General features: G+C 44.2%; 1 protein-coding gene across 3 annotated transcripts in view; it reads left to right on the forward strand.

The window, feature by feature from the left end:
• LOC129188499 (cytosolic carboxypeptidase 6-like) overlaps nucleotides 1-21,397 on the forward strand; it is a 371,608-nt gene that overhangs the window by 131,503 nt on the left and 218,708 nt on the right. For all 3 annotated transcript variants that reach the window (XM_054789109.1, XM_054789107.1, XM_054789108.1), the window contains one exon: nucleotides 4,296-4,390. In XM_054789109.1, the coding sequence (XP_054645084.1) occupies nucleotides 4,296-4,390 (95 nt within the window). The remainder of the gene's footprint in view (nucleotides 1-4,295; nucleotides 4,391-21,397) is intronic.

Below are 21,397 nucleotides of genomic sequence, written 5' to 3' on the forward strand. Positions count from 1 at the left end.
TATATATATTTCAAGAACAAACTGCATCTCAGCTTTGTGAAAACGAGTATTATTAGTGCAAACTTTGGTCTTTGCTCAACTTCTTTCTAATAAATTGTCTTCTCGTAATTATAACTTTATTCCCGTAATATTTTGACTTTATTGCTGTAATATTAGGACTTTTTCCACAACCTAATTTTCCAAAAATGATACCTTTATTTTGTCTCTCTGTTTCTCATAATATGATGACTTTTATAGTAACAAATAATATAATGACATAGTATAAAGAACATAGAATAATCATATTTGTTTCTATTAGGACTAGTATAGCTGTTTTTATTCCCATATGAGTTTGACTTTATTCTCATCACCAACTTAACTTTCCAAAAATTACAACTTTATTAGGTGTTTTTGTTGAGTCTATGTTGTCGTATTTCTGTGTAATATGTCTTATTTTCTCTGATGATATCTACTATGTATATTGGGGAGGGATGTCTGATATTTGGCATAAAAATCTAACATCGGTCAATATCGGCATCGGGTGTTTTCCCGATGAAACCGATACAGCCCTTTATGCGCCAAAGTCGCACAATTGCGACAAGCGACATTTCTGAATTTGCTGCTAATAAGATGTCGTTGAGAAGCTAATTGCTGATGCTGTATGCATTCGCTGCACAAGAGACGTGTTAATTCCACCACATGGGATATGTGATGTTGCACATATACCGTACTGTAGGTATCGGTTGATATCGGAAGCGGAAATTGAGAGTTAAACATATTGGATATCGGCAACAGCCAATATCGGACATCCATCATATTGGGTAATGCAAATGTAAAGGTGACTATCGGGGTATCATTTGATATCTAGAGGGCTCCAATAACGTTAAAAACCTGCATAAATATTCCATTTATGAAACTATTACTGACTATAAGTCGCAGGACCAGTCAAACCATGAAAAAGTTAATCCGGAAGATACGGTACTAGTTTTGTCTTTGAATCGTACAACGTGCCAAACGTTACATTTAAGGTCTTTCTGCCCTGCGTTCCCTAAATTGCAGTGTTTGATTATGGAAGCCAATCAGTTTAAGTGAGACCAGCGCCAAATCCAGAGCTCATACATGTCTCGTGTCTCTCTCACTCGTCTTTGTCTTCAGCGTCAGCCCACCCAGTCCATTCTCCTTTCCATTAAAATTGCTTTTTCCGCCTTCCCCTCCATATGCATCTCTTCTGAGTCATTATCTCGCCGTCTCTTTGTCTCCCACCATTTCCTTCCATATTACTCTGCCGTGCCCCCTCTCGCCAGGCCTACGTGTCTGTCATCCGGCCAGCACCGGCTTTCTCCCGGTTAAACAGGCCGAATAAATAGATTACAAACACTAGGTAAGAGTGAAGCAAAGGAAGAAGACAATCTGAATTTGTTGCGGATAAAGAATGGCGGAGGCATTCAAAGAAAGCCAGTCGAAGTCAAAGTAATGCCGCGTTTGCCTGAGGCGGAAAAAGGCTGCAAAGTAGCTCTCGCAACAGATGTGCGGGGCAGTAAAGTGTAATTGAAATGCCAGCAGCAATGGTCTTATCTCCCTGCAACAGGAGCCTGCTGCCAGTCTCCAACATCAGTTAGATGTCATTTTAGCGAGGTCTGAATCAGCCTGCCACAATCCGCAATCCCCGTTCCTCTGATGCTAGGCGGAAGGGAAAGGGAGGAGGGATGTGAGGGAGCGGAGGGCGAGCAGGGTAGCGAGCCTGTAATAGGATTTCAGTAGCACCCAGTTAACTTTCACCACCTAGACTTGGATGGTAATTTGATATGCTCCATCAATAAGATTCATTTACCTCCGCGCGGTATTACCATCGTCATTCATTTGACTTTCAGAAAAAAAATACAAAAAACAGATTTGCATATTCCTCTCCCACATTTCTCCGGTTGTGTGCTGGGAAGTGCCCGTCATCAAAGTCTTCCAGAGGATGCATGCCAGGCAGAGGACCAGAGTGGAGAAGGATGTTGTTCTTGCAGATTAGACGTACTGACATCCCTCCGAGTCGCTGCCTTGTTTGGGATTTTTTTTGTTGTTTTTTTTTGCTTATGCAACATGGGATCATCTGCAGGACATTTGTGATGGTGTCACCTCCTGTAATATGAATAAGTCCTGTGTGCCTCATATTAAAACAGCTGGAGATTTAGGTGAACAAATGCTGCCCCCACAAAGGTACGCTGGTCACTTACGAAATTGCGGTTGAAATTGTTTTTATTTTTTTATCTAACTCCCTTGGTCCCAATTTAAGACTTTTTTTTTTAGGCCTTGAAAACCCAAAGTTGTTTTTAAGGCTGTTTAAGGCTCCACATGGAGCCGGTAACTACAGTACTTCGAGAATGAAGTCCTAAATTTATGAGAATAAAACCGGAAATTTACGAGAAAAAAAGTCATACATTTACAAGAAAAAAGGGCGTGAATTTACGGGAATAAAGTCGTAATATTACCTTTGCCCAAGGCCAAAGGTCACATGAGGCTAGCTGTCTCAGACAATGCCTGTTACGACGGAGTATTAAAATAATCTGAGATTACGAGAATAAAGTCATTCATTTACGAGGGTAAAAACTGGTAACCTTATGTTGCGGGCATTGCCTGGGACAGCTTTGAAAAGCGGGGACTTATGTGACCTTTGGCCTCAGGCATGTGGAGGGGGCGGGGTAAGGAAGGCGGAAGTGAGAAGGAAGTGAGGCTTGACATGCTAATCTAAATGCTAAATGTTCAACTGCTGTTTTGCTGCCACGTTATAAATGTGTATTATTTACGATATATTCCAACTTTATTCTCGAAATTTCAGATTATTTTGTTTACTCTTTTGTATGTAACAAAATGCACCCAATGTTTTTTTTTTTTTACAGAAATGAGGGGCAAATGTCAACAAAATGCCGTAGGTGGAAAAATCCTCGAGGATTCTCCTTCAGCCTCTGACTAGCTGGTTGTTTTTCATTTTGGTTACGTCGACAGCCGCTTATGTCAAGGGGCGACGACATAAGTGGGTTCCACTGTAATCAGTGAGTTGGAGTTTACCCGTTAGATTAGGGGTGTCCAAGCTTTTTTGACCATGAAGGGTGTCTTGGGTCTCCAGCTTTTGTTTCATACAATCATACCGAAACAAATGCAGTGCAGCTGAAGACATGCTAATCAGTAAATACACAGTGGCTTGCCGTGATTCACTATTCTCAACCCCTGTAAATTTGCATATTTTTGGTCAAATAATTAGTCAAGTGTCCAAAAATGTCCACAGGAAACGAACCTCATGCCATTTTTATGATCAATTACTCATCGATTTTTGCAAGTCATGGGTGGGCCCCGAACCGACCTTCCGTGAAAAGCAGGGATGGTCTGCATTTGAAGAAAAAACAGCCTTCATGTCAGCTCTGTGGTCAGGTGACAAACTAAATAGTTCTTATGTCTCAATTTCACTTGTAGAATTTGTCGTACATTGTTTGATTTTTGGAGAGGCATGGCTCATCTGGCAGAGTAGCCGTCTCACAACCTGAAGGCTGCTGGTTCGATCCTGCGTCCTCCCATGACCAAGTATCCTTGGGCAAGATGCTGAACCCCCAGTTGCTATAAAGGTGCTGTGAGCACCTTGAAGGTAGAAAAGCACATATGTACAGGTGTGCGTCAGTCTAAGACACCAGTTGAAGGCTTAAAGTCGTCGTCGTTCATTTGCTGATTAGAATGTGAAGCAGTAGTTTACGATATTGAACTTTGGGACAATTAATTCCCATTTTATGAGACAATGATGATAGACTTTGTATTAGCTGTAAACAATAATCATCAAAATGAATAAGACATTGTATTTTTTTTATTGAACCGCTGAAATGAATGAACTTATTGTTGTATTATTGAATCAAATTGTATTATTTAATATTGTAATTGGTTGGGATGTGCCTGTGATGTTTGACTTGTGCAGCTTTGAGGGCGTTTGACTGCGGCAGCTCTTTGGCAGCTTTTTATGACTGGACATGAAAATACTGTAGATATGCTGTTGTCACATTTTGAAATGATGACAATTTTTTTTTTTTTTTTTGACAATTTTTGTTCTTTTTTTGTAGTTTTTTTTGTTTTAGTTCCTCGTTTGTGTTCCTTTTTGGCAATTGCATCATTTTGGGGGCCCTGTATGAATTTGCGCTGACAAATTCCCCGTACATTTGTGAGAGAATAAAAAGTTTCCTCCCACGGTTCAAGCGAGGGTTCATATTTGTCAGACGCTCATTTAACAGAAATTGCTTTTTTTTTAACATATAAAAAATGTTGTGTTGTCCTCTACGTTTGTCTTCCAGAGGGTCATTTTCAATGTGGTCAACTTCTCCAAGACCAAGAGCCTCTACAGAGACGGCATGTCTCCAGTAGTCAAGTCCACCAGCAGGCCAAAATGGTAAGTTGGACTAAGCCAGTGGTTCTCTAGTGGGGGCATGACAGATATGAAATAAGCCTCCATTTGAAATACTATTGAGAAACTGACAAATGGACTCAAAACGGAAACCAGCACAAAAATGGAGAGCAGTGAAGCATAAAGGCGTAATCAAGAGTCAAATTGCATGCTGAGTATGACAAATTCATACATGTTGGCAGGTCTGCACTAATACTGAAAGTCCTCCCTGCCTCTCATGCCCCCAGACAGTTCACTGTGCCCCCTCCCCCCAGGGTGGGCCGCCCCAGTATTTGAGAAGCGCTGGACAAAGCCGACCTGCACAGAGATATACAAAAAAAAAAGCGTACATTAGTATGTGATCCATTGGTTGCCAGTATGATGGCTGATGTGATATGGATGACTGATAGAAGAAAAACGTGTGTGTGTGTGTGTGTGGGGGGGGGGGGGGGGGGGGGGGGTGGACGTTGTAGCGTCTGCCAAGCCGGCTGGTGTATCCAGCGGGGCGAGGAGGGGAGAACACAGTAGGGTGATGAAGTGTTGCCGTCCAAGAGGAGCCCTGACACCTGTCAGCGGTTGATAGAGGGCATCCGCAGAAACACCAGGCATCTGCCACCCTGAGTCGTCTGCTGTAGCCTAGCGGCCGAACAGGCTGGTTGCAGGCTAATGGACGGCTAATGGACGGAAACGATGGTCTCGATAGCGTAGACAGGACAGATGAAGTGCTGTCTGTGTTACGGCACGAAGCAACATGATGCACCTCAGCCAGCCTGACTCACTCCTTTTCCCTCCTGTGAAAAGTAGAGATGCAGTACAAAAAACTGTCAGCTATTAAGTGTGAGCAAGCTTTCAGAAAAACAGATTTTTGGGTAATTCATTGTGCGAAGTTGGATTTGGGTAAGAAAAACCATAATCGTCAAGTGCGTCAAGAAAAAGGAAAGTGAAAGTGAAATGAAATTAGACATGGTAAAGCGCTCAGCATATTTTTCTGCCTGCTTTGGCCCACATTGTTATTGGAAAAACAGTCAATCATGACACAATTTCAAAGGTTTCAAATTGTATTAAAAAAAATGGAGCAATATTTTTGGTTACAATGCTGGACTTGATGATAATCAATGAGGAAGACTGAGGAAGGAGCCACCAATGAAAGTACCGAATGAGAGTCTAGGTAGCAGTTGCCGCGCCCCTGTACAAAGTGAGAGTTAAGTTTGTGTAGAAAATGAGAGTTAAGCTTATGTGAGTGACAACAATGCATCTATTGTGTTTTTCCATCAGTAGTGTGTAAGTGTTGTGTAGCTCTGTGCTAAGTTTGTGTGTGTCGAGTGAAGGCCTCTATGAGAATTCTATAATAATAATAATAATAAAAATCGTTTGTCCACTAATAATATTCAGTGGGGGTTTGTACGTACGTAACCACATAACATCCCAACTCCCCAGCAGTGCGCAAGATGCCATCGCCTGCAGTCGGCATCATCGTGTCCCCTGCGCCTGTAAAGCACGTGTGCTCAACCTCGCCACCTCTCTTTGACTTTCCGGGAGCTCAACAAAGCTTAAAAAGCTCCTAAAGTCGTAATCTTGTTTTTGACAGTTCCAGATGTGGAATAAATAAAAAAATAAATAAAAGAAAAGGCAGAGTGCAGAGAGCTTTAGCCGTCTGATCCAAATTCGCACAGGACAGGATAAAGACGGTCCAGAGGGAGGCGGTGATAAAGAAAGGAAGACAGAGAGACACTGACAGGGAACTCGACAGAGCAGGTGAAGAAGAGAAAATATAAGAAAGTGATATTACTCAGACAGGTAGACAGGGAGCAGGTGAACCAAAAAAAGATCATTCCACCATCCCCCCCCCTCCATCCCTCCCATCTTTATCTATCAAAAAAAAAACATCAGTCCCTACTCCGAGAGGCGAAACCTTTATCTCCTGACACAGGTGCCTTACGTCCGGGGCCCCTGCAGCATTTGCTTCCTGAGGCTACAGAGCTTGGCCTTTCTGGCTTTGGCTGAAATTGGGACGTCTCAGGGAGGGACAAATGGCAGATTATAGTCCCGCAGGACATTTACAGCTACAGGTGGAAGGATCTATATTCTATATCCTTTCATCCACGCTTTTCTCGCTCCATCCCTCACTCCATGACGGCTCCTGTTGGTCCTGGAGACTTGAGGGCAACTTGTGACGGTTGGATGTGGGATTAAATTCAGTCAACATGATGAATGATAACATGGGTGGATTTTGACATGTGACGGACTTCACTTTTATAGCAGTTGTGTTAAACCTAGCAGGGTTCACTGGCATGCTAGCTGGACAGAAACATACCGCGCTGTGCTAAGGTCTCAGGTTTTAGCAATACTGGAATTACCAAATATAACTACCGTGACACCACATGGGAACGCTCCTGCTTTTTCGGGGGCGAGCTGGGGAAAAAAAGGGAAAGGGAAGAGGGTGGCGTGCCATCTCCGGGTTGGGGATGAGATCCTGCCCCAAGTGGAAGACTTTAAGTACCTAGGGGTCTTGTTCACGAGCGAGGGAAGGATGGAACGTGAAATTGACAGGCAAATCGGTGCGGCTTCCGCAGTGATGCCGACTCAGTGTTGGTCCTTTGTCGTGAAGAAGGACCTGTGTCAAAAAGGCAAAGCTCTCAATTTACTGGTTGAGCTACATTGGGTAGTGGTCGAGAGGGACAAGATCGCGGGACAAGCGGCTGGACGGTGGCTGGACTGTCCCTTGGAGATAAGGTGAGAAGCACCGTCATCCGGGAGAGACGCTGATAACAGCCAGATGAGGGGGCTCGGGCATCTGGTCAGGATGCCTCCCGGATCCCTCCCTGGGGAGGTGTTCAGGGAACGCCCAACCGGTAGCAGGCCTCAGGGAAGACCCAGGACACGTTGTAGAGACTATGTCTCTCAGCTGGCCTGGGAACACCTCCGGATCCGCCGGGAGGAGCTGGACCAAGTCCGAGCTTCCCTGCTTTGAAGAAGATGGATGGACTGAAAAGAAATTGCATCCACGCAGTGTCGGATCAAACCGTGTGACACAAGAAAACTATAACCAAGAAAGAACATGTGCAAACTGTCGTCTTCCGTGTCCGTCTTGTATTGAGTGACGACGAAGGGGAGTCACTTCTGTGAGTCGCTTTGGAGTAAGAGACAAAGAAATATCAGGAGAATGTTGACTAGGAGTCACGCCAGTTGAAATATTCAGATATTATGTTGGCTTTTTGGAAGCAGCAGACTAACTTCTGGTCACGTGACAAACGGGGTGGTGACGGAGCGGCCATTTTAAAAAGAAGTGCTTTGCTTGCCCGCACGGCAAGGTGGTGCAGACCTCCACCAAGGTTGTAAACAAAATACAGTAAATGTTTTGATCAGTTACAGACGTAACTCATACACCACACGGTGATGATGTCATGAACCCCCAAAGTTTTACCCCATAAGGAAATGTCTTCCACGGCTCGATGTGCTCGACAAAACAACCACTGTGACTTTAGAGTGGTTAGCCCAATCAGCACAAAATGCGGTGCACGTATTTGGGGGACTGCCAAGCATATATGTGGAACATTTCCGCAGGATTGGGAGACAAAAATGGCTGCCGTTAAGTAAAACATCATTGCAGGGACACACAGGTGGGACTTAGAAACAAAATGGCTATGAGTCAATGACCGTTTGTCCGATGACGATACAACTTTATATGCTAGCATGTCTTTCAAAGCATTTTGAGCACAACCCATAGAGGGCGCCACAAACGCATTTACAGCCGTGCGAGGACATGAGGACACGTCCAGTTAGTGAGAACAGGCTGAAGGCTAGTAAACAATGGAGGTGAAGGATGGGCTTTCAAACTGAGCGATGATGAACTTGATCGCCACCAGGTCATGTGATTGCTTGTGTATGTCAGGTAGAGTTGGACAGCAGTCTGAACACACACCTACACACCTAGCAAAAGGCAGGCACCACAAGGACGGTGGGGGGAAATCGGAAGCGGAACACAAGGGAAACACTTGGCCGCGGGTTCTCCATGAAAGACAGCGGCTGTCGCTTATCAAATGAAACAAGCTTCAGGTGAAAGTCTTGACAGTGCACCATGTAAACCTTCATGTGTCGTACTGTAATGTAAAAATCATCCAGCGTCTGCGTACCCTTAAATGATGATTTGAATATATTGAAATGTATTCTAACAGTCCCTTTGCATTGACATAAACATCTAAAATCCACAAGTTCACATAATCCATCTCTTATTAGATGTGCGAAATACTGGAAGCGTTCCGACGTGTCTCTTTTCATTAACTTTCCACTTTTTCCTCACCGTCAGTAGGTGTGAGACTAAAAATAGCTGAAGCTCAAACTGAGCGAGCAGATGAAAAGTCAGAGTCGGAGGGAATGGGTTGCCAAATACTTCAGAACCAGCCAAACTGGATCAAGGGTAAAAGCATTTTCCCTTTTTTTATACATGGAGGCATGTGGTGCTTCTCAAAGAGCTTGGCTTGGAGTCCGTCAGCCAGACAGTCAGTCCGTCAGTCCGTCAGTCCGTCAGTGCATCAATCAGTCAGTCAGTCTGTCAGTCAGGCCAATTTTTGCTTTTCTACCCAAAGTATTCCTGTAAGCGTGTGATGCAACAGCCCTGGTGAAATTCTATTTGGAGCTGTCTACCTCTCCATCGGGGTGCGTGTTTGCAGTAATTGTTCTGTCAATCAGCACAGCTCTGGCCTGCTTCTTCCCTTGCCACTTGTTAAGCCCTGGCAGAGACTTGAGGGGTGAGGAAGGTGAGGCAGGGTGAGAAAATGAGAAGAATACTCCCACTCTTGTCCCGTCTTGTTGTTTTCTACCTCAACGCTTTATTTTTTTCGTTGTCTTTGCTTCGTCTTATCTTCCATATGTGCTGTCGTTAAACATCAATAGGAGACGTTCACATGTATTTACATTAGCAGAAAAGAGAAAGACGTGTGTGGTCACGTCTCACATAAGGATTGTGGAGTTTTCCTCTAGGAAAAGGTTTCAAATGCAGCGGGAAAAAAGGACAAAGTATGAAGCCAAAAACGTACTTTTACAGAATGGGAGGAGAAGTGTCGGACTTACCATGGCTCCATGACTCCATGCTGTGCAAGTTAAGGTAATATAATATAATGGCTAACATTCCCCAAAAGTGCACTTTTGCTTTAAGAAAGGGTTTGAAACTAAGTGGAGAGAGAAAAAGAACAAAGTAAGAAGCCAAAAACATACCACTTCCACATGGAATAGGAGAACTTTTTTTTACTATGTGATGTCGGACTCCGTGTCCAATGATTGACTCTATGCAGTGCAAGTTAAGGTAATGTATTGAAAGGTAATGCCTCATCAATGTAACATTACTGACACCTGGTGGCCACAATACGTATGACTCGTCTTTCAATATGTCATGACTAATAATAATAGGTCATGGTCAACCACGAAACAGTGATCGTTTATTAATTCATTCATTTTGGGAAAAAAAAACACGATAGCTTTCGGTTTGGTACAGCTGCGTACTGACTCGACCCGAGTAGGAATACTTGTCAATACTTGTTACCTTGTCAATGTTGATATTCATATGATGGCTGTCCCAAGTCCACGTATGCACATTTGATGACCATTTGATGATTGCGTCACGCTAGTTTTTATATTTGATACCATATTGTGAGATTGAAACTTGAAGTCACAACGTCCCTGAGATGTTGCGATGTATCGTACGAGTTGTACCATGTTGTTTACAGCCACGTCGGCCACGTCCAGAAGTTCATTGCTGATGCTGTATCTGTTATCACGCAATCCGTCCCGCAAATGCAATCGGTTCTTCGCATGCGCGAGACCCGCGTCACGTCCTCCTCTAGCAAATTTTTGCGACGCCGCTTGTTATTTTCAAAATGTGTGAACATAAATGGTCAATAACCGTACGTCATATATGTAATATCTTGGGGGTTATTTTATTAGTGACTCTTACTAAATGACTTTGTTAGCATGCGGATGTTTTATTGTCTTGTGACATCCACCGAGACTGAGCTACGTGAAAACGTACGCAATGCACGTAGCGCAGACGTAAACGTCAGACCCGGTTAAATAAATAAATAAATAAATAAATACGGAACAGATCACTGCAAATTTGTAGTACAATAGTACAATACAATAGTACAATACAATAGTACAATAGTACATAATAAATAATAATACATAAACATAATAAGGTAATCCAGTCCTATCCTTCCACGACAGGAGATATGTGATTTTACACATACATCGATATCGGTTGATATTGGAACTGGAACTTGAGATTTAGACCATATCAGCATCGCTTTTTGGCAAAAATAAAAAAAGCCGATATCGGACATCCTTAATGATTCTTTATACAATGTATTTATTGTTAATATTTTGGGTGTCTGGAAGGGATTAATTGGATTTACGTTATCTCCTAATCTCCTCGTAAAAAATGCTTACTTGTTTGTACCTTTCATTTCTCATCAGGTAAAAACTAAACTGCCTCCAACATTGTGGTTCTTGAGGGGCTAATTAATCCAGCTAGTCTGGAACTGTGTCATTTATTTAAGTCTCCTTCATAGACCCCCGCCATTGAAAGAAGCTGTTGGTCTGAGAGCGCCACGCTTTTTAATGGCGTGGTTACAGTGATTCTGACCATCTAATTATTGTGACTGCCCACACTGAACAGCATTAAATAATTAACATATACAGCATAGCGTGTACGTATTAATTAAAACACCCCCCCAAAGGAACATCTGTCACATGTGCCATAGCATAAAGTTGTGCCCTCCAAGCTTAAATCTATGCTCCTTGTCACGATTGCTAATAGCCATTTATTGGACTGATGATCTCAACACCTCCGTCCTCCTACTTGAACGGCTGTGCTCGGTCGTCTGGCTCCCGATGTAGTTAGCGTGTCGCAGGTTCCAGGCTGCAGCGGGTCTTGTTCTTGAGACAAGCGAGGGCTGCGCCCCGCCCCTCCCTCTCCTGCCGAGCCACTCACACAATTAACCATGTGCCATGCCTTTTAATAATAGACATTTTAATTGTGGGCAAATGAAGAGTGATGTAAAATACCTAATAGCTCGCGCTAATTAATAGGGGAATTGAGCGCTTGTTAATTAAGGGCAAACAGGACAGGGACCGACTCGGGTAATTTGAGCATGAAAACCGAGACTAACGAGTCATTTCCAAACAGATTCGCTTCGTAAACACGTCAAGTGACCCATTTAGCTGCTCGGGAACATTTGCGTATTTTGGTAGCCTTTGACCCGAAGCACACGCACAACAGCAGCCATATTTATACCGTCCACAGACGTTCCACAATAACACAAATCTGGACTCCTCCGTAACATTATTAGCAACACGTGTCTCCGAGAGTCTTTGAATTCAATTGCACCCGGTTAGTGCTGATATTAAAAGCGGCCATTATCGCCCATTTCCCTCGTTGCTCATTTGTTTGTCCCAGGTGTTAAGTTTGTGTTGATACTTTTTGTACAATTTCTGTTTTTTGTGCAAGTTCTCCTACAAACACTGACAGGCTTTTGTTTTGAGGTTTGTCCACTGCAATGCTGCAAAACCTGAGCTGTTGTCAGTGAAAATGTCTCAGAAAATAGACAATAGCGTCAAACGTTGAGCACGACACAGTTGGTGTAAGTCGGAACTGCCTAAACTAACACACAAGTGACTCACACTGTACACAGAACTCATGAAGGACATACAATACAGTAATACAAATATTACATACAAGAATTACATGGCAATGTACTTAAAAAGAGAACATAAACCCGCATTGGAGAGTTAGGAATGGAATATTTTCCACTTTGTTCAGCATACCTGCCTGTCTCCTGGCTGAGATGCCCAGCCACCTAGCCACCTAGCCAGAACCGGTTGAAACCAGATCAGACCAATACACCAGCAAACATTTAACGGGAAGTTTCCTGATCATTGGGACCGCCTCCACAGATGGCCTTTGAGGAAGAGGAACTCAGTTTCACTTTAGAGACCATCCGGGCTTCACTAAGACTTTGGTGAGGTGCCTGGCCGTTCTCTCCAGCGCTGGCATTGCAATTGCCTGTATTCACTCCAAATAGAATAAACTGTTCAACTTACTTTTTGACTCAGACAGTAATCCCTTCTTTATCTCCGTTGATTGTTTCCAGAACTGACCGTGATAAGTGAATTTCCTCTAGAGCCCTCTAGACATGAAATAACACCCCCACAGTCACATTTACACTTGTATTATCCAATAGACAATAAGGCTTATTAGACAAAATAAAACATAACGTAGACTCACACATTAGCATTGGGGGAGTTGGAGAGTGGACAGCGTACTTCCAGCGGTGGCGATTGTGTCATCAATGTAACATTACTGACATCTGGTGGCCAGTGTAGAATACTGCATATCACATATTGTGTCTTGTGTATGCTTTGTATTTGTTTTTGTTTTTTTCATTTTGCCATTTTTATGATTGAACATTTTTTATTTCGGCCAGGAATATTAAATTTGAATCACTATGCAGTTATTTTACTACTATAAAAAATAATTGTGAAAAATCGTGATTGCGAGGCCGTGAAATTTGAACCACAAAGAGTCCGATGGGCGACTGTAACGTAATTAAGCTAGTTATCAAACAAGTGTCTGGCAGCTAAGAAGGACGGTATCCTGTCTTACTGCAATCTACAAGCTGGTATTGCAAGGATATTGAAACGACATCTGTAGAGCATCCCTTTTCATACGAAGCCGTGCAATCTGTGAGTGACTTTGAATGCACATGGCCTTGTTTTGCTGAATACGGGCTGTACTTAAGAACATAACAGGGTTTCACAACATCTATCTGTCAAGACGGAAGAGAAACTCTCCACTTTTTAAGATGAAACGCTCTCTATTTCTTTTTTTTTTTTTTTTTCCATGTCACCGCTGCCTTTTTTTCTTCAGTATGGGACGAACCAGAGGGGGTTCATCAAGCAAAAGAGGAGACGGGAACGAGCAAGACGGAGACGTGCTAATCTTACCAATCAACAGCTCCCTTGTTCACAGAAACTCATTAGCGCTCTGCCAGAGGAAGTGACAGAGGATTATGTGGAAGAAATAATGGAACAAAAATATAACAAATAGATTAATAATCTCCTGGACGAGCATCAGGGTGGTTTTGTGTTAGCTGGTGGTGTGCGCAACAACAATGTGAGCAAAGAAATAACAGTGATGAGGGTGACGGCGACAACTTCCAGCGCCTCCATTCAACCCCCAAATGACTGACCTGGACAGTTTTATGTTTGCCTGGAGGAGAATTAAAAAGGCACTTCATTTCCCCTTTACAGGCCGCGTACTCATGTCAGCACCGTCCTCCCTGAAAGCTCTCTAATCTAAATGCTTTTGTCAGGGGAGATTTGGTAGATTGCAGCAGGCAGAGGTACAAATTGGTTGTGTCATCTTATAATGAAGTAGGTGAGGCGTTGCAGTTTTCTCTGCAGCCAACAGTCCCCTGATTACTGTACTGTTAGTCAGCGGCTGCTTTTAACATTGCAGACCGAAGGCCTCATGATCACCTCTCTGTTCCCACAACCTGATCCCGTGCGCTTGATAAAAAGGTTTTATGGCTAAAAACCCGGTGTGTCCCAGGCCAAAGCACACATGCAGGGCTCTGTGTAGGATTCACATATGACCGGGCGATGCCGCATGCTGTGCAGAATAACCGTAAAGCGTTTGCTAGGCTATATAGGCTGCAGAAGCTTATTGGTTGCGCTCAGCACAACGGTTAGCTGACCCAGCGACTCCAATTTATGGCTTAAGGGTATCGCAGCGATTTTACAAAGCCACGCTGTCAAGTGTTTACGGGACATATTAGTACACTCTGTGGGACTGATATCTGCATTCCTGGCCAGGAGAAGAGTGCACGGTCTCTGCTGCAAGGTTCTGTTGCTGCCCTCAGTCTCCTCTTGCTTAGCTTTCTCTACGGTGGGCTTTAGCTCTGGACATTGTTGTACTGTATATTTCTCCACAGTCTCCAACGAACTGTATCCTTGCTACCTTCAGCGTCTTTGTGACTTAGCACTGAACGTTGCAGCATTTTAGTCCACAGCCTCAACTTTGCTGCCAAAGTCTGTTTCCTCAATCTCCTCTTGCTTAGCTTAACCCGTCGCTGTGCTTTAGCCAATATACCAGTCCATCTCTGTTCACACCCAACATATGGTCATGAGCTTTGGGTCGCGACGGAAAGGATGAGATCGCGGACACAAGCGGCCAAAATGACCTCCGTAGGGCGGCTGGACTCGCTCTAAGAGATAGGGTGAGCAACTCGGGCATCCGGAAGGAGCTCAGAGTTGAGCCGCTGCTGCTTCACATCCACGGGAGCCAGTTGAGGTGGCTCGGGCATCCATTTGCCTCCCGGAATCCTCCCCGGGGAGGCGTCTGGGAGGCAGACCTATAGGACACGATGGAGGGATAATGTCTCTCAGCCGGCCGGGGAACACCTCCTTTAACTCCGGACTTTGCAGTCGCGCTAATGTCTTTGTGAAGAAAAAAAACAGTCACATGCCAAGAAGTAAATACTGGAGGCCCTTACTCTCCTCCATTGTTGCCATTTTTTAGAGTCTAGTCAACTGATGCGTTCAGTACAGGGATTTTGTTCACTTTCTATCCTGAAGTGGACAACTGTCCACACAGAGCGGGTACTGCGCATCGTAAAAGTGGCATTAAGCACTTTAGGGGCAAGTTATGACGAGCTGGATGTAATTACCGATTGGCCCCCCGCCATTATGCTCCAATAGGGTTGTATAGGCTGAATGTAAACTTTGTACACATGAAGGGCATAAAACACTGAATAAAAGATTTCAAGATTCAAGATTCAAGATTCAAGAGTTTTATTGTCATGTGCATGGTAAAACAGCAGTTATACCATGCAATGAAAATCTTATTCTGTTCATACTCCCAAGAAAGTGAGTCCTGTGTGCTCCCCAGGTTCAGCCACCCTCTCTGCTCATCAGGAGTTTGGGTGTCAAAGCGGGCATAGAACTCGTTCAGCTCATCTGGAAGTGTGGAATGGCTGGACGTGGCTACGCTACTCTGCTGTCGATAGTCTGTTATGTGCTGGAGCCCCGCCCACATGCGCCGAGGGTCTGAGGTGGAATAGTAGCCACATCACAGTTCATCCACTGTTTATGGTTAGGGTATTTTCTGTAATACTTGGTGGTGGTAACAGTCTCTATACATGTGCTAATGTAGCCAGTAACAGCAGAAGCATATTCATCCAAATCAACAGTACAATCTTCCCTCCCCGCTGCAGTTTTAAACACATCCCAGTTTGTGCAGCCAAAGCAGTCCTGAAGTACTTGATCAGTTTCTTCATTCCACACTTTAACTGCTGTACGTACAGGGGGAGCTTTTTTGAGAAGTTGTCTGTATGTTGGATAAAGGAATATAGAGATGTGGTCAGCCTTTCCAAAGTGGGGTCTTGGAACAGCCTTCAAAGCACCTTTCATGTTGCTGTAGACTTGGTCCAGGATGTTATTTTCCCTTGTGGGAAAGCTCACATGCTGGTAATATTTGGGGAGGACAGTCCTGAGGTTACAGTAGTTGAAATCGCCAGATATGATGAATACAGCGTCTGGGTGTTTGGTCTCGTGTTTATCAATGATGTCATGCATGAGGCCTAGTGCATTAGCAGTGTTAGCTCGTGGTGGGATGTAAACAGCAGTTAAATACACAGCGCTAAACTCACGAGGCAAATAAAAAGGTCTGCATTTCACCATCAGCAGCTCAATGTCCTGCGAGCAGTGCTTTTCCATCGTCTGTACGTCTGTGCACCACCGTTTGTTTACGTAAACACAGACACCGCCACCTCTGTGTTTACCAGACGCTAAAGTCCGATCTCCCCGGTAAGCAGCAAATGATTCCAACTGGATCGCCGAGTCCGGTATATCCTCCGTCAGCCAGGTTTCTGTGAAGGTGAGGACACAGCATTCCCTGATCTCACGTTGAGCTGTAATCCTTGCTCGTAGTTCGTCCATCTTGTTTTCAAGAGAGCGGACGTTGGCTAGCAGCAGGCTTGGTAGCGGTGGCCTCGTCGCTCTAGCTTTTAGCCTAGCATGCAGGCCGGCTCGCTTGCCTCGTTTACGCCTCGGATGCTTTGCTCGCCGGGTATTCAGCTCACCAGGCCCGCAGGCTGCTGCGTTCTCTCGGCGCAGAAGAAAGGCAAAGTCTGAGAGGCTAAATGAAAGTTCGTGGTGAACCCTGCCGATGTTCAAAAGTGTCTCTCTGTTGTAATGTACTGCATGAGTGTGTTGAATGTCCAAAATGAACAATAAAATAGCAAAAAATAGAAAAACACGGGAGAGTGTCACAGAGACGTCTGCCACGGTGGGCGCCATCTTTGATCTACCTATTTGCCACCCATCCATTTTTTATGCTGCTTGTCCCCACTAGGGTCGCGGGCGTATGCTTCCCAGCTGACATCGGGTAAAAGGCACACGCAGACAAACAACCATTTACGCTCACATTCATACCCGTGGACAAGTTAGACTCCAATTAAACTAACATGCATATTTTTGGAATGTGGGAGGGAGCCAGAGTACCTGAAAAAGCCCACACACGCACGGGGGGGTAACATGCAAACTCCAGAGATGCCAAACGGAGGTACGAACCCAGTGCTTCCCGATCTCGACTGCATCCTTCCGCCATCCTTACAATGTCTGGGTAGGTGTTAGAATACGATCTTATCTATCTTATCTTTTTCTGATGGTCGCGAGAGTCGAGTGTGGAGACTAGTGTAGTAGCACATAGTGTGTGTGTGGAGACTAGTGTAGTAGCACATAGTGTGTGTGTGGAGACTAGTGTAGTAGAACATAGTGTGTGTGTGGAGACTAGTGTAGTAGCACATAGTGTGTGTGTGGAGACTAGTGTAGTAGAACATAGTGTGTGTGTGGAGACTAGTGTAGTAGCACATAGTGTGTGTGTGGAGACTAGTGTAGTAGAACATAGTGTGTGTGTGGAGACTAGTGTAGTAGAACATAGTGTGTGTGTGGAGACTAGTGTAGTAGCTCATAGTGTGTGTGTGGAGACTAGTGTAGTAGCTCATAGTGTGTGTATGGAGACTAGTGTAGTAGCACATAGTGTGTGTATGGAGACTAGTGTAGTAGCACATAGTGTGTGTGTGGAGACTAGTGTAGTAGCACATAGTGTGTGTGTGGAGACTAGTGTAGTAGCACATAGTGTGTGTGTGGAGACTAGTGTAGTAGCACATAGTGTGTGTGTGGAGACTAGTGTAGTAGCACATAGTGTGTGTGTGGAGACTAGTGTAGTAGCACATAGTGTGTGTGTGGAGACTAGTGTAGTAGCTCATAGTGTGTGTGTGGAGACTAGTGTAGTAGAACATAGTGTGTGTGTGGAGACTAGTGTAGTAGAACATAGTGTGTGTGTGGAGACTAGTGTAGTAGCTCATAGTGTGTGTGTGGAGACTAGTGTAGTAGCTCATAGTGTGTGTGTGGAGACTAGTGTAGTAGCTCATAGTGTGTGTGTGGAGACTAGTGTAGTAGAACATAGTGTGTGTGTGGAGACTAGTGTAGTAGAACATAGTGTGTGTGTGGAGACTAGTGTAGTAGCACATAGTGTGTGTGTGGAGACTAGTGTAGTAGAACATAGTGTGTGTGTGGAGACTAGTGTAGTAGAACATAGTGTGTGTGTGGAGACTAGTGTAGTAGCTCATAGTGTGTGTGTGGAGACTAGTGTAGTAGAACATAGTGTGTGTGTGGAGACTAGTGTAGTAGCACATAGTGTGTGTGTGGAGACTAGTGTAGTAGCACATAGTGTGTGTGTGGAGACTAGTGTAGTAGCACATAGTGTGTGTGTGGAGACTAGTGTAGTAGCACATAGTGTGTGTGTGGAGACTAGTGTAGTAGCACATAGTGTGTGTGTGGAGACTAGTGTAGTAGCACATAGTGTGTGTGTGGAGACTAGTGTAGTAGCTCATAGTGTGTGTGTGGAGACTAGTGTAGTAGAACATAGTGTGTGTGTGGAGACTAGTGTAGTAGAACATAGTGTGTGTGTGGAGACTAGTGTAGTAGCTCATAGTGTGTGTGTGGAGACTAGTGTAGTAGAACATAGTGTGTGTGTGGAGACTAGTGTAGTAGAACATAGTGTGTGTGTGGAGACTAGTGTAGTAGCACATAGTGTGTGTGTGGAGACTAGTGTAGTAGCACATAGTGTGTGTGTGGAGACTAGTGTAGTAGAACATAGTGTGTGTGTGGAGACTAGTGTAGTAGAACATAGTGTGTGTGTGGAGACTAGTGTAGTAGAACATAGTGTGTGTGTGGAGACTAGTGTAGTAGCTCATAGTGTGTGTGTGGAGACTAGTGTAGTAGCACATAGTGTGTGTGTGGAGACTAGTGTAGTAGAACATAGTGTGTGTGTGGAGACTAGTGTAGTAGAACATAGTGTGTGTGTGGAGACTAGTGTAGTAGCACATAGTGTGTGTGTGGAGACTAGTGTAGTAGCACATAGTGTGTGTGTGGAGACTAGTGTAGTAGCTCATAGTGTGTGTGTGGAGACTAGTGTAGTAGAACATAGTGTGTGTGTGGAGACTAGTGTAGTAGAACATAGTGTGTGTGTGGAGACTAGTGTAGTAGCTCATAGTGTGTGTGTGGAGACTAGTGTAGTAGAACATAGTGTGTGTGTGGAGACTAGTGTAGTAGCACATAGTGTGTGTGTGGAGACTAGTGTAGTAGCTCATAGTGTGTGTGTGGAGACTAGTGTAGTAGCTCATAGTGTGTGTGTGGAGACTAGTGTAGTAGCTCATAGTGTGTGTGTGGAGACTAGTGTAGTAGCACATAGTGTGTGTGTGGAGACTAGTGTAGTAGCTCATAGTGTGTGTGTGGAGACTAGTGTAGTAGAACATAGTGTGTGTGTGGAGACTAGTGTAGTAGAACATAGTGTGTGTGTGGAGACTAGTGTAGTAGCTCATAGTGTGTGTGTGGAGACTAGTGTAGTAGCTCATAGTGTGTGTGTGGAGACTAGTGTAGTAGCTCATAGTGTGTGTGTGGAGACTAGTGTAGTAGCTCATAGTGTGTGTGTGGAGACTAGTGTAGTAGAACATAGTGTGTGTGTGGAGACTAGTGTAGTAGCTCATAGTGTGTGTGTGGAGACTAGTGTAGTAGCTCATAGTGTGTGTGTGGAGACTAGTGTAGTAGCACATAGTGTATTCTTCCGCTGTAGCTCGTTCTCGAGCGAGTGTCATGTTTACAGACCAAAATGAAGTAACACGTCATTCCCGGTAACCACGAAACGCTGTAACCCTGGAACCGGTTGTACACACAATAAGTTCTCTGATATGCTTTGATGCATTTTTTTTTCACATGCTGCCCATGACTTCAAACATCTCAAAGCGTGCAGTTTGAGTTCTCTGCGTGCATCTGCAAAATGGCCATTTTGTAAATCTCCTGCCTCTGTGTCCACAAAACAACAACAAGATAAAAGCTATAAAAGCTTAAGTCGACAGCTCAGACAGCAGTGCACTAACTAAACCACTTTTCCTCCCAGCTGTGTGTGTGTGTGTGTGTGTGTGTGTGTGCACAAATGTGTTTGTGTGCCTGGGAGGCCTTGATTGTGTGCATGACACGTGCACATGGCTTCCTCTGCGAAAGCGTGCATCTGTTTGTTCTCACTTGTGTTTGTGTTTGTCAGCATGTTTGTTGACGACACTGTAGGACATCGAGGTGGGATTGCTCTGAATATGAGGAAACGGCTCATCTGAATTTAGATGGGTCCCATCTGGAGGCGGTTGGCTTCGGCCCTTCATAATTTTGTAAGCAGCGAAGCATCTGGGGCCTGCTAATGAAACTAAAGGCACAGGAAGGGCCGTGGGCTACTGCGGGCGGACCCTGGCTGCCAGGGAGGAGGGTGTAGAATGAATGGAGGCAAACCACGGCGTGCGTTGAGAATATCGCAGATCCTAAAGAGATCCGGATGGCTCCTTGGAGAGAGCAGGCAAGAAAGCCAAGTAGGCCATTAGAAAACTGAGCCATAAAACAAAGAAAGTGGTGTCTTTATTGTGGCCCATTAGGCGTGATGTTCATGCATAGATAGCTGCACTATGTGCCATGGTAATGAGCATCATAATGATGGTGATGCATAGAATAGTGCGATGAAAAACACCCATGTTAGGTAGAATATCAAGCATCTGTGTTTGGTGTACCGTTAATGTTTATCTTGGTCATGTTTTGCCTCGTTATTCCTTCTTGTAGGCATGTCTAAGACTTGGTCAATGATAACTTTGTATGTTTACAGTACGCATGCAAGTGACCGTGGACTAAATGTGTTGAAATAGGGTGGTAAAGAAAAGGAAATATGAGAATGGCTTGATCTTATATGAACCTAACTGTATTCTGACAAAGGTTTCTTTCACGTCCTTAGCTTGAGCTAAGCCAACAGTTTGGGACCGTGGCTACCCATCCTACACCCATGATATATTGTATGTGGGGAAAAAAAGTATACTTTTGGATTTTTCAGACAAGCCACAACCATTTTTATACTCACGGGTAACGGCCAGATCTGATGATTGAGGGGCGGGGCAGGTGTGGAATGAAGTTATAGACTAATGACAGGTAACAAGTCCTATACGGCTCGTGTTATTGACGAGTTGGGCCGTTCTGGATCTGTAAAATTGGACGTGTGCAGGATTGTGGTTTCAGGTAAGGGATTAGGGTAGAGCAGTGGTTCTCAATTATTTACTGTCATGCCTCCCCACCCCTTCAGGACAGACTTTTTTTTTTAAGTTGTATGGAATTTCAACATTTGGTATTTGTCCAAATTTGCAACTACAGTGGTGTGAAACGTGTTCTGGAGTTTTTGGGTTTTTTTTACATGTTTGTCACACTTAAATGTTTCAGATCATCACGCAAAATGCAGTTTTTAAATGAAACTTAATATTAAGGGAGAACAAAATCCAAAGTTACACATCCCTGTGTGAAAAAGTGATTGCCCCCTAAACCTAATACCTGGTTGGGCCCCCCTTAGCAGCAACAACTGCAATCAAGCGT

This window comes from Dunckerocampus dactyliophorus, chromosome 10 (assembly GCF_027744805.1).
Source record: "Dunckerocampus dactyliophorus isolate RoL2022-P2 chromosome 10, RoL_Ddac_1.1, whole genome shotgun sequence".
Lineage (NCBI taxonomy): Eukaryota > Metazoa > Chordata > Actinopteri > Syngnathiformes > Syngnathidae > Dunckerocampus > Dunckerocampus dactyliophorus.